Source organism: Furipterus horrens, unplaced genomic scaffold (assembly GCF_987537825.1).
Source record: "Furipterus horrens unplaced genomic scaffold, mFurHor1.1.pri manual_scaffold_8, whole genome shotgun sequence".
NCBI lineage: Eukaryota > Metazoa > Chordata > Mammalia > Chiroptera > Furipteridae > Furipterus > Furipterus horrens.
Window position 1 is genome coordinate 11,435,439 of NW_028327178.1, and position 14,036 is coordinate 11,449,474.

The following is a 14,036-nucleotide window of genomic DNA, read 5'->3' on the forward strand; positions in this document are numbered from 1 at the left end:
TAAGTATATTTCACCACAATTATTTTTTATTTACATTCTAATATTTTGAAATGCGCTGCATATTTATAAAGTATTAAGGCCCATGTTGTATTTGATTAGAGTGCTCTTTTATTTAATGCAACTCTTTTAAAAAAGCTTAAAGAACACCGTATTCTTTCCACGTGTAGAAAAAACTTTATACTGGGAATGTGTTTTCACATTATGAGCATCCATGAGGAAGGTGGGGCTCCGGGGGCTGAAAGAGGGATTCTCATGTGCATAGTGACAATGCCTGCTGAGCCGGGGGAGGTAAAGAACTTCAAAGGACAGGATCGGGCCCAGAGGACATTGCAGTGCAGAGGGAACTTCCAGACCAGGAGTCATCGAACTTTTTCTGTAAAGAACCAGATAGGAAATATGTGCAGACTATACCAAATATTCTTCTTTTTATATTTTGTTTGTTTTTTTACAATTTTTGAAAAATATAAATAAAAAACATTCTTGACATGGGTGCTGTCCAGAAACAGGCTATGAGACCCATAGATCCACCAGCAACATCAACCCGAAGTGAGGTGAGGAGGGCCCCCTGGGACCAGGTGGAGGCTCAATTTGTTTTGCCCTGTGTGTTTTTTAGGAGACCATCGGGATGCTTCTCAACACAGTCATAGCAAAATAGAGGTGAGTCCTATAACTTAAGGAATTGCTGGCAGTGCGTATTAGTTTCCTAGGGCTGCTGTGACAAATGGGTAGCTTAAAACAACAGAAATGCACTCTCACACAGTTCTGGAGGCCAGACGTCTGAAGTCACGGTGCCAGCAGAGCCACACTCCCTCTGAAGTCTCTAGGGGAGAAACCTTCCTTGCCTGTTCCAGCTCCTGGTGGTGGCCGTCAATCCTTGGTGTTCCTTGGCTTGCAGATGCGACACTCAGATGTCTGCCTCTGTCATCACATGGTGTTCTCCCTGTGTGTGTCCAAATTTCCCTCCTTCTATAAAGATAGCAGTCACTGAGTTAGGGCCCACCTAACCCAGTATAACCTCATTTTAACTTCATTACATCTAGAAAGATCTTATTTCCAAATAAAGTCATTCCCATGGTGCAGGGGTTAGCACTTCAGCATACCTTTGCGGAGACATAGTTCCAGCCCACAACAGGGTATCTAAAAGGCAGCTGTGAGCCTCTAGACACTTAAGAATGTGTTAAAATCCTATGGTGGTTTTGCATAAAACTTAGCTTCATAAAAAGTTCGTTATCATTTGATAAGCCCAGATTTTTTTTTAATCACATTTTACTTCTTTTTCCTTTAGCAAGTTGATTTTAGCTGGAACACATATGCTGATGGGAAGTTGGTATTTTATGATCATTACCTCATTGAGCAAATCCAGTCAGGGAAGGAGCCAGAAGTGAGGCAGTTCTTCTTCCTGCTTGCAGTCTGCCACACCGTCATGGTGGACAGAATAGATGGTGAGTGTCTTCCTTGCTCTTCAGACATTAAAGACCAGTTTTTTAGCTTATAAGTAACTCATGCTTTGGGGACTCAAATGCATATAAAGCACAATAGTATACATTACAGGTTTGTCTCCCTTACACTCAAGCAATGGATACCTGTGGGCACCTACTACTAGGATGGCAGGTGGGGTAGCAACGCATGAAAAAAGGTCCTGACCTCTGAGAATCTGTCTGTCCTCCACAGCTCTGGCTCCAGGTGTATTTATCACTTTGTAAATGAAATCTTATCACTGAAGGAAATGGTTGACTCTTGAATTATAATAGAAGAATCAAAATCCTCCCAACTGTATTCCTTCTTATCTGGTGTATTGAGAATGAAGAGTCAAACCTTATCTGGACCATAAATGGACTTTAAACTTGGACAGTCTTTTCTACAGATAATTTCAGAGAATAACTTTCCTTTTCTAGATTCAGATATGTTTAGGGTTTGAAATATAATACCAGACAAAGCTGAGGCCTCCTGAAGGTGCCTGTTTTTCATTTGAAGGAGCATAATTAATGTGCATTTGCATGGGAACAAGCAAGTGTGTCTTGAAGGCTTCTTTGCAGAATTCTTTTTTTTTTTTTTTTTTACTTTTATTTTCTGTAGACTTTTATTTTTCTGTGATGATTATATGTTACTATTGTAGTTACAAAAGAAAAAAGTATCCTGTGCTCCCCCAAAATATTTAATTTAACCTGGTACCAATTTTTGTTTTTATGCAGTAAATTGAAGAAGCAACAGCTTTTTGTCTACATTAAGAATTTAAACACATACTTAAAGTTATTTACATACAAAGTTGTTGCAAATATAATTATAAAAACAGTAAAAATGCCTTTAAGAGTCTAAACACAATTTCTTAACACTGTTTGTATTTACAGTTTTTAACACCAACAATTTAAATGTTGAATGTAATACTCCATCTGTGCATCCTTAATAGGATCTATTCTAAGAACAAAAATTACTGCAAAGAAATCTTAGAACTTTATTATGTAATTTTATTGCTGATAGTTATACTGGTATTAGAATTAATAAGGACCCAAGATTTTCACAACCAGAAAAAGAGAGATAAAAATATAAAACCAAAAGTTCAGAAAGATCCCCGTAATATTAAGCATAAATTGTAAATCCTTTGCAGAATTCTTAAATGCAGCTGGTGCCAGTTTTGTTACAGCAAGACTGTCCAGGGTCTATGAAAGCTAGTCATTTTCTCACATATGAACTTATGATAAATTATACAGAAAGACATGGACATTGCAGAAAGAGCAAAATGAACCCTTTGGGCACATGTATCGGGAAGTGCAGTCTGCCTGTCCTCCACATTTCATCAATGCAGCATATGAAGGCCCCTTTCTGTTTTCTCATCCCGAGGTTTCACAGGTAGCTGGTATTAAAACTCCAGAGAAGGGATCTGCATAAAAACGAAATCTGTAGAAGTTGTACGTGATGTCTTTCAGCAGGTTTCAAAGGAACCCATTCTCCAAGGATGAATCTCATAGGGCAACAAAGCAAGATAACAGTAGCATTCAACTTGGGGTGGATTCATGGAAGGGGCTATTAGCAGGCAAAGTGGGGTAGACAGAAAGGGGTGACATTGGGTCACAAATGACGGAAGCACAGATCAAAGTCTGACTAGCCGAGCACATTTTATTCATAATAAGGATCAAGTATGATATTCCCAAGCAACTTGGTTCTCTTAGGTTGGACTCATTAGTAAGATGATTTCTCTTTTGTTGTTGTTAGTGTGTGGTAGTGTGATTTTCAGAGCTAACCAGTTCACTTAGGCAGCTGTGCGTTAATCTTATGGTCTCTGTTTTCTCCTTTCCCCCTGAGGTATTATGGGAAGAGTCCTGGACTCTGTGCTGGAGATGGGCCTTCCCAGTTTGGGTTCCTGTCATCACACACAGTCCCGACCAGGGCTCTGTCTGAGCACCAGTGTCCTCTGTGTGGCAGAATGGAGGTTGGCGTCTCTTCCCTCCTAACATTGTGCAGCTCTTTACCCCACTATCTGCTCACGCCAAGAGTTTTCCATCCTGAGAAATCCTTCCTCAGACAGTATGTGACAGGCAAATGCTCTAGTCACCGAGAATGAAGAAAAATTGGATTTCCAGGTGCAGGAGATTAAAAGAGCTGAGGTTGGGGCAGAATTCAGTTCCTGTGGTTGTAGGACTGAGGTCTCCATTTCCTTGCTGGCTGTCAACTGGGGCTGCTGTCTGCTCCTAGAGGCCTCCCTCCCTCCATCTTCGGAGCCAGCAGGGGAGGATCTCCCTTCCTTCCAATCTCCCCCACTAGGAAGAGTCCTGTCACTGTTAATGGTTGACCTCATTAGGGTGGGAACACCCAGATAATCTTTCTATCTTAAAGTCAACTGATTTGATCTTAATTATGCCTGTGAAATCCCTTCCTGGCAGTTATCTAGATTAACATTTGCTTGAATAACTGGAAGAAGGTACGTGTACACCAGGGGTGTGGGAACCCTGGGGCCATCTTAGACTCCTGCGTCCTGCAGACAGAGGCCAAGTGAGAGCAGAGTGTGAAAGAATTGGAGGCCTTTTCTCTACCTGAAGGGCTGTAAATTGGGATGCACTGTGACTAGAGAGCTGTGTTTTAGGAGGCTGGCTGGGGAGACACAGGAAGCTGAGGACCTAGATTAGGGTGGGGTCTTTGGGAAGGTGAGAAAGCCCTGAATGTGGGGGGCATTTGGCAAGCGGCTTGAAGAGAGTGCAGTGACCGAGGGGAAAGGTAACTGGTTCCGAGCCTGGGGACTGGAAAGCGGGGAGCGCTGTTATCAGCTGGAGGAAGCTATGAAATCAGGATAATGAGAAGTAGTGTGAGCACATTTCTTCTTTCCATCAGTTTCGTGACCCACAACTTAGTCTTTCAAAGAAAAAAAGTTCTTTCTGGTTGCCTCTGAGTGGGCACTAAATAGTTTTTATTAATGATTTCAGAGGGTCATTTTTCAGTCCAGGTTTCTCCCCACAAACATCAAGTTGGAGTTTGGACCAGGTCTCTGAAGTTCCTCCCTTCTCTTTGTAATTCTGTGGTTCCATTACTAGAACAAAATGGAAGCATTTTCTTTTAATGATAAAGATATCAGTGTTTGCTCCAGATATGATTCTTACTCCTGGGAACTGTACAACCTTTTATCGCTTTGTTTCTTTCCTCTTTTGGAAATAAGTTTGTCATCCATATGATGCAATATACAGGAGTCCCTCTCTATATCGTGGTTCACTTATCACGGCCTCACAGTATCATGGGATTTTAAAAATATTATATTTAATTATCGCGGATTTTTCGCTATATCGTGGGGTTTTGCGGTACTGTACAGTAAATACTAAAATAAATGTAAGGTTCCTACTTCACGGATTTTAACCTACCGCGAGGGGCCTGGAACGTAATACCCGCGATAAGTGAGGGATCGCTGTATGTATCTCTGTGCCAGCTAAGCTTGGTGAAGAGGTGGGGGCGGCGCCATGTGCTCACTGCTGCTTGTTTAGCTCTGGTTAATTATTCTGCCCTCTGGCCTGTGTGTCGTCGTCGTCGTCGTCAGCCGTCCGTCTCGAGAGACGATGGTGTAGCTTCTTAAGAGTCTATCTGCACCGCCGAGAATGGCTGTGCAGTCCGACTTGGGAGTGACAAGGTATCTGTCTCCTCCCATGTTGAATCAACATCTTGCGATGACGCTGGAGTGTCCTCTCCAGTGGAGCTGAAGCTACAGAGCCTGGGCAGGGTGATATGGAGGGTCTGCCTGTGTGTAGGTTTGTAGAAATAGCTGGATTTAGTAAGTGGCATTTGTAACTCCTGCTGTGTGACTCTCTGGGTGAACCAACAGAGAAGGGGGAGAACCTAAAGTATCATCTTTAATTACTAACTGGGACATGGTTAATACTGATGTAATTAGAATGGGACACCTGTACAGGTATGTGAAGGAAGGAGGGAGGGAGAGGCGCTCAGCTCTACCTCCAGCCCCTCCCCTCAGAGCACCCTCCTCCCCTTCCCACGGGCTGACGGCGGGGAAGCTGCCCATCCGTCCAGGGCTCACACCCTGGTCCAACCACGGTGGAAGACTAAGTGCCTTTCTCTGTAAAATTCATCTGACCATAGAAATACTTTTTTTTTTTTTTTTTTTTTTTTTTTTTTGCTTTGAGGCAGAACTACAGTAGAAAAATAGGGCATTGGGGGAGGCAGAAGAGGGTAAAGGGATAAGTGGTGATAAAAGGAGACTTGAGTTTGGGTGGTGAACACAATACAATATACAAATGATGAGTTTTAGAATTGTACACCCGAAACCTATATAATTTTATTAACCAATATCACCCCAATAAATTCAATTTTAAAAAGGCAAAAAAATAGAGTACAAAAATAGAAACTCTTGAGTAGACAGAGGTCTTATTTTTTTCACTTTTTACTAAAGTGCAGCATGTATAGAGACAAGCATATATAAGCTCAATGAACTTCACAAACTGAATACTTTGTTGTCATGAGTACCCAGAGTTTTACAAGCCAAACATTATCAGTCCCCTGGAAGTCCCTTCTGCGTTCACGTGCAGTCATTGCCCCTCCACGGTACCTGCTGTCCTGAGTCTGAGTGGTGTGGGTTGGCGTATAAAATAAAGCCAGAAAAACCTCTGTACACAATGTGATTATTGAGGATAAAAAAATCTGGAAGTAAACTAAGTGCCTATAATAAGAAAATGGTAACATGTTACCTTTCATTAAAATAAGGCTTAGAATGACTATGGCAACATACTTAAATATAATGTTAAAATATTCAGGATGTAAATACATATTCAGGGTGATAGAAACTTTTACAGAAATAGGCGTTTTCAAAAGAACCAGAAGGAATAATAACAAAATGTCAGTGTTTTTTTTTCCCCCTCTAATTTAGGTAGGATTATGGGACTATTTTTCCTATTCTTGGCCAATTTTTAAACTTCAAATTCATATTACTGTTTATAATTAGAAACAAAAATTCAAGTTTAACACGCGTTAATGTTGGCACACTCCTTTCTTGGGGAGTTTTGGGTGTTGCAGCGCATCCCCACCCCCCACCTGCTCCTCGGTGGGGGGCTCCTGGTGGGGAGCTCTCTCTGCGTCTGGCCTTACCACTTCTCTGGTTTTCTCCCTCCTCCTCTGCTAGGTCAGCTCAACTACCAGGCAGCCTCTCCTGATGAGGGCGCGCTGGTGAGCGCCGCCAGGAACTTCGGCTTTGCCTTCCTGGCCCGGACCCAGAACACGATCACCATCAGTGAGATGGGCACCGAGAAGACCTACAACGTTCTTGCCATTTTAGACTTCAACAGTGACCGGAAGCGAATGTCTATAATCAGTAGGTCTCCCTCAAGAGTATGTCTGTGAATCTCACATTTAGTTGCTGCCTGTCACACACTTTCTTTTTTTTTTTTTTTAGTATATTTTATTGATTATATTGTTACAATAGTTCCAATTTTTTCCCCTTTGCTCCCTTCCGCCCAGCACCCCCCTTCCCCGACAATCCCCTCCCCAAGTCCATGCCCATGGCTCACCCTTTCATATATCCTTCTTCTTTTTTTAAAAAAATAATTAATTAATTAGTTAAATATTTTAACAATAAAAAATAACAATCCCTCCCTCTCAGACTTAAGACCCTTTACAATCTTATAAAGGACAATGGACGAAGGTCTCGAGCTCCTCTAGTTGCTTCAAGCTGGACATGGTCGTCGTCCTACCTACCCTTGGGTCAAGAAATCCCTAATAAGAGTGGGGATGTGGAGGGGAGGGTGGCCTTCCCACAAGGGGAAGGATCGTGCAGACTCCAGGTTGGTTGGCTGTCTCTGGACAACGGCATGCTTGGTTTAACAGGCTGGCATCCTTGTTGTATTCTGGGGGCAACAGGGTTAAAGGACATCATTCAATCCGTAACCACTAGATGACAAAAGACAGGTATTAATTTTTCAATGTCCCACATTAGGGAAAAGAAGGGCTTCTTTAGTGCCTGTCACACACTTTCTTTAGGACAAATACCAGGATAAAGCAGCTAATGAATGAGCTACGTTGGCTTCTGGAAGATTTCTGCCAATTTTCTGAAGCTAGTGTTTTTTCCTTCATTCTGCCAATGTCCGTTGCCCAAAAGACAATTGCAGTATGTCAGACTCTTGCAAATGCTGACATTCTTCAGTGATCCAGGCTGGCAGCTGCTGATTCTGGGGTGGCAGGTGCAACATGCCCAGAGTGGCAGCTGGACAGCCTGCAGCATGGCCAATGTGTGCTTTTACTGCGTGAGCCATGCCGAACACCTCTGGTCTACACTCGATGTCAGGGAAGGACTAATTCAGCAGGAGAGGAGTTCCGAGACGAGCGAGGATGTGCTTATGACTTGGAATCATTCGTCCAGTTGAGGCACATTACCATAGGCCATCAAATGGAGATGCTGATTGCGTCCTAACGTTGAATGTTTTTAAGTTCACAATTTGAAATAATTTCAGACTTATTGGAAAATTGCAAGAATGGTTTAAAGAACTCCTATATGCTCTTCCATATCCAGTGACTATTAGCACTGGCCGCATATTCCCTGTCATTTTCATGATATAGAGGTTTTTGTTTTCTGAACCATTTGAAAGCAAATAACAGAGTTAATGCCTTTTCCCCTAAATACTTATGTAGGTATTTCCTAAGAACAAGAATAGTCACTAATACATACACACAGTGATCAGAATCAGAAAATGTAATGTAATACCATATTTTTATCTAATCTATGGAATGTTTTCTACATTTACCAGAAATTTCCTTCCTTCCTCACTCCCTCCCCCACACCTTTTTCCCTCCCTCCCTAACCTCCCCCCTCCTTCTTTCCTCCCTGTCTTTCTTTTGTCTTTCTGTCTTTCATATTCAGGATCCAACCTAAGATCACACATCACATGAGGTGATTTTCACTCTGGTTGCCTTTCATCTAGAACAGTTCCTCAATCTTTTGATCTCTCATACGTTGACATTCTTGAAAAGCACAGGTTTGTTATTTGTAGAAAGCCCCTCCACTGGAGTTTCTTTGATGCTCCCTCATGATTAGATTCAGATTATGCATTGTTGGCAGGATGAATATATAGGTTATGCTGTGTCCTTCCCAGCATTTCATATCAGAAGGCACATAACTATCAGTGATGTTAGCTTTTGATTACTCAGTTAGGTGGTGTCCACAGATTTCTCCACTACGAGACTGGATTTTTAACCAGTAAAAGATACAGGTTTAACTGTCCACTGAACTCTGACTAGGCACATGTTGCTGAATGCTTTCTCTGTGCCTGGCACTGATCTAGGCTGATTAGCATGCCTGGTATCTCCCTTGCAGAACTTAAAATCTAGTTAACTATGAGATGCATACTACAGTTAAATTACTGCACAGATTAAAAAAAAAAAAAAATCCAAAAGAAGAAATGGTCATGAAGTGTCATGTCATAATCTGAGTATTAAAGCTAGTAAGAGTTTATAGGCAAAAAAAAGTCCTATTGGTTGGTGTAGACAAAGAAGGTTCCATGGGAGAAACTAATTAGCACAGGGAATGGAGCACAGTAGGGACTCGGTATTTGCTGAAAGAATAAGGAAGGATATGGAACATTCAGTGACCGAAAGAATCTTTTCATATTTATTTCACCAATACATTCTATATTGATAGTGGCTTACCAACTTTCTTGAGAGCAACAATTTTATAGGTGCATTGACAGTTTTAAACTACTAGTGAATTATAAGCACAGTAATACTTTAAATTAATTTCCTCAGTGTAGCCTTCTCTTAAGAAATCAAACCTAAGTTTATTATTTGCTTTTCCTTTTCTTACTTCTAGTAAGAACCCCAGAAGGCAGTATCCAGCTTTATTGTAAAGGTGCTGACACTGTCATTTATGAGCGGTTACATCGGATGAACCCTACAAAACAGGAGACGCAGGATGCCCTGGATGTAAGTCGCACTTCCACGCTTTATACCACAGAGGCCATACTTACGTTCCAGTGCTGTTTCTTAACTCGAGTGAAAGCTGGACGCTAACCGTTGATCCTTCCCATCCCGGTGTAGCTGAGTGGAAAGAGTACCAAAGTAGGAACAGGGCAGGCTGACTTCCTACAAAATGACCATGGAGCCCTTCCCCAGCACCCAGGTCAGCAGAAACAGCAGGACTGACCCAGAGGAATGACTGGTCTCTTTTCCAGTGGCCTTGAGCAAGCTACATAACCACCAGCCTCCTAGAACATAGCTAAGGAAGGAAAGCATCCCTATGTGACAGGGCATGACAAAGCCATGTGTTGGAGAAGTGAGTTCTGATACCTTGGTTAGTGAATCTGTTTGTCTTTTAAATAAAACAGGTCTTTGCAAGTGAGACTCTTAGAACCCTGTGCCTTTGCTACAAGGACATTGAAGAAAAAGAATTTGAAGAATGGAATAAAAAGTTTATGGCTGCCAGTGTGGCCTCCAGCAACCGGGATGAAGCCCTGGATAAAGTGTATGAGGAGATTGAAAAAGACTTAATTGTGAGTTTTAACCTTCGTAACTTTTCCCCTTGACATTCTAAACAAAATTGGAAATTTTATTAAGTTTTACGACATTTTGATCTCATGCTTGAAAGATAATTCTAACTTCAGCATTTGAAACTGGTATAATGGAACTAGGTCATCTGAATTTCTTTTGTTCAGCGAGCAAAACAGAAGTTGCGATTATGAGAAACAGAAAACACTAAAAGATGTTCTACGCCCTGACTTGCGTGGCTCACTTAGTTGAGCTTTGACTGTACAAAATGAAAGGTCTCCAGTTTGATTCCCGATCAGGACACATGCCTGGGTTGCAGGCCTGGTTCTCAGGCGGGACACATGTGAGAGGCAACAAATTAATGTTTCTCTCCCTTTCTTCCACTGTCTCTCTAAAAATAAGTACATAAAATCTTTAAAAATAAAAAAGTAAGAGGTTCTATTCTGATTATTTTTATATCACTTATTAAAATTATGATTTTTATAGAGCAATAAGCCAGATTATACTTAGTGCATTGTGAGAATTACTGAAATGATTTATACTTGGCAAAATCTTGAAACAAGGAAAAAAATACCATTTGTAAATGAAATTTTTCAGACTTTAACATTTATTGCCTATAGAGTTTAGATTAATGGAAAGTGTTCAACAAATGGCAGTGACTTTTAGCAAGAATTGGCTTATGTCCAGGTAAAGTAATATATACGTAATGAAAGTGTTTTTATTGTCCTTGGTTATGTACTTTTTGTGTTTGCCAATTTCTTTTTTAAAAAAGTTTTGGTGGTTTTGGTTTGGGGTGTAAAACACAGCAACCTTCCCTGTTAGCGCCAGCCATGAACCCCAGTAGAGAACCGCCTGAGGTACATAATTAGCCCTTTTCTTTGTAGGTTGGCAAATTGTTATTACAGAACATTCATTGGTTATTTGCTAATTTGTTGTTCTTTTTTTTTTTTTTTGTTTTGTTTTGTTTTCTAATGTTCGTTGCAGCTATTGGGAGCTACAGCTATTGAAGACAAGCTCCAGGATGGAGTCCCAGAAACCATTTCAAAACTTGCAAAAGCTGACATTAAGATCTGGGTGCTTACTGGAGACAAAAAGGGTAATTCATCGTATAGGGAAGCATATCTGTTACCTTACACAGACACTCCTAGTTCCTGTTTCCGTGCCCAAGATGACCCTGTCAGACTTCCCATCCCGCACCTACATTATCCTTTCTTTGGGAGATGGACACTTTCCCTGAGAAACCTTTCTCTGTGGTTCCGGCCCACCATGCCTGCGTCTTTCCCCAAACACTCTCCATGAGTCCTTATAACTGAACTCCTGCTCGAGTCTTCCTGATTATGGTCAGTCTTGTCTCTCCAGCCAGACGTGGGTTGCTGTCCTGACGGGCCATCTTTCTTGGCTTTTCTGTCCTCCCCGGCGCTGTCATTTGTTGGCATAGGTTAGAATACTGTAAAACACTGAACAACTCTTATTTTTTTGCCCGTTTTATTGCTTGATAATTATAATTAAAATTTTATACCCAAGGGAATATTTTAATTTTTTAATTTAGAGCTCAACAAAGAGTTGGCTGGCATTTGTACTTTATTCCACAAGTGTCCGTCGGGAACCCAGATAATTTCTTTTGCTCTAACACCGTCAGTGGGCTCCACACTCTGATAAGCTGAGGGAAGTGCAGTCCTGACCTTAAACACACCAATGGGTGGTGATGGAAAAACGGGGGGGGCGATCTCCAGGACGAGCCCCATGTGAAGGCTAGTGGAAATGGTGTCCTCCCTACCCCACCCCATCCCACCCATAACAGAATGATTACACCACATGAACTGAGTGGGTTTAAGATTTCAATGAACACTGATTTATTAATCAGTCAATGTATTTGATAGCACATTTTTTATTATTGAAAACATTTCAAACCAGACTTATTTTATTAAAGAGGGATTTTTAAAAAATACGATTTCTATAATTGCTACAGAAAAAAGGGCACATTTGATTGACTTTCTAATTCATTAATTGAAAAAAAATCACCATTACTAGATAAAGTCAATTTTTAAGTTCATCAGCAGGAATGACATTTGACTTCATTTTTTCCTACTGTAGAAACTGCTGAAAACATAGGATTTGCTTGTGAACTTCTCACTGAAGAAACCACTATCTGCTATGGGGAAGATATAAAGTAAGTAAAGGGCCTACAGGATGGAAATATCCAGCATCTCATTTTTATAATCACAAGAGTAGGTGTGGAAGATACAGCATATACACACAGATGGGAGCTAACTGTCACTTAAGACAGTTTCCTCACGTCTACATGAAGCCAGAGAACAACAGGCAGCTCCCAGTGACCATGGTTGGCCGTGACCTTATGTTGTAGGGACACTTGGGGCCTTATTTGCCCTTCCAGGGGCCATCTTTCTCCAATCCTTCAAAGTCCTCAGGGCTTGCCTGCTGACACAGGAAGTGGGTTTGTGACATCACTAGCAAATTAATATGAATTATATTCCTATATTTTCTAGGAGTTTTACCTTTTCAAGGGAAAAAAGAAGAAAAACCCCACAGTCCTGCCTGGAGGGAAATGTTTGGGTGGGTTACATCTGTAATCTTGTCTAGATGGGCAGGCCTGATATTTCAGTGCTCAAATATCTCATCAGTCCTGCATCAGAGTTGCAGCAGAACTAGAAGTGTGTAGGGAAAAAGCGCCAGCTTGTTAGAAGCTATGAATGTGCTGTACACAGTTACCAGGATGTGTTTGCCGCTGGCGTGACAGTTCTTTCATTCCTCCAGACTGTCCCCTACGATGCCTCAAGGCCACATTAAGCTTTTGCCATACAGCACAGTCTGAGAGATGATGAGAGTGCTGATGGCTGTTATCAGTCTTCCTTCTGATGAGGATGATAGCGTTTGGGCGAGTCCTTTCAGTATGTTAGGCACTCTGCTAAATTAGACAAAATCAGTAGCCTTATAACCTAAATAGATCAATTCTGTTTGAATAGAAGAACATAAACCATGACTCTTTGTGCTTTTAGGTTTTGAAAAAGAGCAAAGGGCAAATAAATACTAACATGTTTACTTAAGTAGTTTCTTGATATCAAGTAATGGTTAATTACCATATAGTTTTGTTTATTTCTTGTAGATGGGGGACTTCATATATCTCTGGTCTCTCCTTTGAAAGTGTTGAAAATTGGGCCCTGAGCTAAATTAGAAGATAAAATGAATGCAAGTAGCAAATTATATGATCAGGCTCTGAGCTCAGTTTACCTTTATAGTGGTATTTTCAACCTTTTTCATCTCATGGCACACATAAACTGATTACTCAAAGTCTGTGACACACCAGAAAAACAGGTATAGTTTTCATTCACTTCCACCTGACAGGTATTGTTGTGTTGGCTGTTGTCATTTTTTACATTTGACAATCTAAGGGAGAAGAAGTCAGTGTCCCTGACTAAATTAGTCAGGTATTGCATGTTTTAAAAATTCTTGCAGCATACCAGTTGAAAATTCCTCCTTTATAGAGAGGAATCCTCTTTCTAGAGGGCTCCTAAAAAGATGAGCCTATAGTTTGAATGGGTAACTTCATATTTTTCTCTTCCAGCCTTTTAGGATTTGTCTTGGTCACTCCTTATTTTCAACTTGAAAATAAAAATTTAATTAATGTGGAAAATGGATAGCAGATACCTAACCCTCTAGAGCAGTTTTGCCTGCCATGGGACATTTTCGCAATGTCTAGAGTCAGCTTTGGTTGTCACAAGGGGGAGGAGAGGTGCTACTGACTTCTAAGGGGTAGAGGCCAGGGATTCTGCTAAACATCCCACAGTCCAGTAGACAAACACATACAGCAAAGAATTATCTGGCCTAAGACTTCAATAGTGTCAAGGTTGAGGAACCTGTCCTTGAAAGTGAAAAATAATCGCTCAGTGTGTGTAATGAGGACAGCCCTGGGCTGAGAGGAGAGCTCAGTCTTCATTCCAGTTTTTCCATCACCTTGCTGCAGGCAAATCACAGCATCTTTGTCAGGCTTCATGTCCTTATTTGTAACATGAAGGGATTGGATAAGGTATTTACAGTCTCTTCCACTCCAAAAGCCTGTG

The 14,036-nt window shown here is 41.2% G+C and overlaps 1 protein-coding gene across 2 annotated transcripts in view; it reads left to right on the forward strand.

The window, feature by feature from the left end:
* Positions 1-14,036, forward strand: part of ATP8B1 (ATPase phospholipid transporting 8B1) — a 54,018-nt gene that overhangs the window by 27,228 nt on the left and 12,754 nt on the right. For both annotated transcript variants that reach the window (XM_090285454.1, XM_090285455.1), the window contains 7 exons: positions 614-657; positions 1,286-1,442; positions 6,608-6,796; positions 9,284-9,396; positions 9,798-9,962; positions 10,942-11,053; positions 12,052-12,127. In XM_090285454.1, the coding sequence (XP_090141580.1) occupies positions 614-657; positions 1,286-1,442; positions 6,608-6,796; positions 9,284-9,396; positions 9,798-9,962; positions 10,942-11,053; positions 12,052-12,127 (856 nt within the window). The remainder of the gene's footprint in view (positions 1-613; positions 658-1,285; positions 1,443-6,607; positions 6,797-9,283; positions 9,397-9,797; positions 9,963-10,941; positions 11,054-12,051; positions 12,128-14,036) is intronic.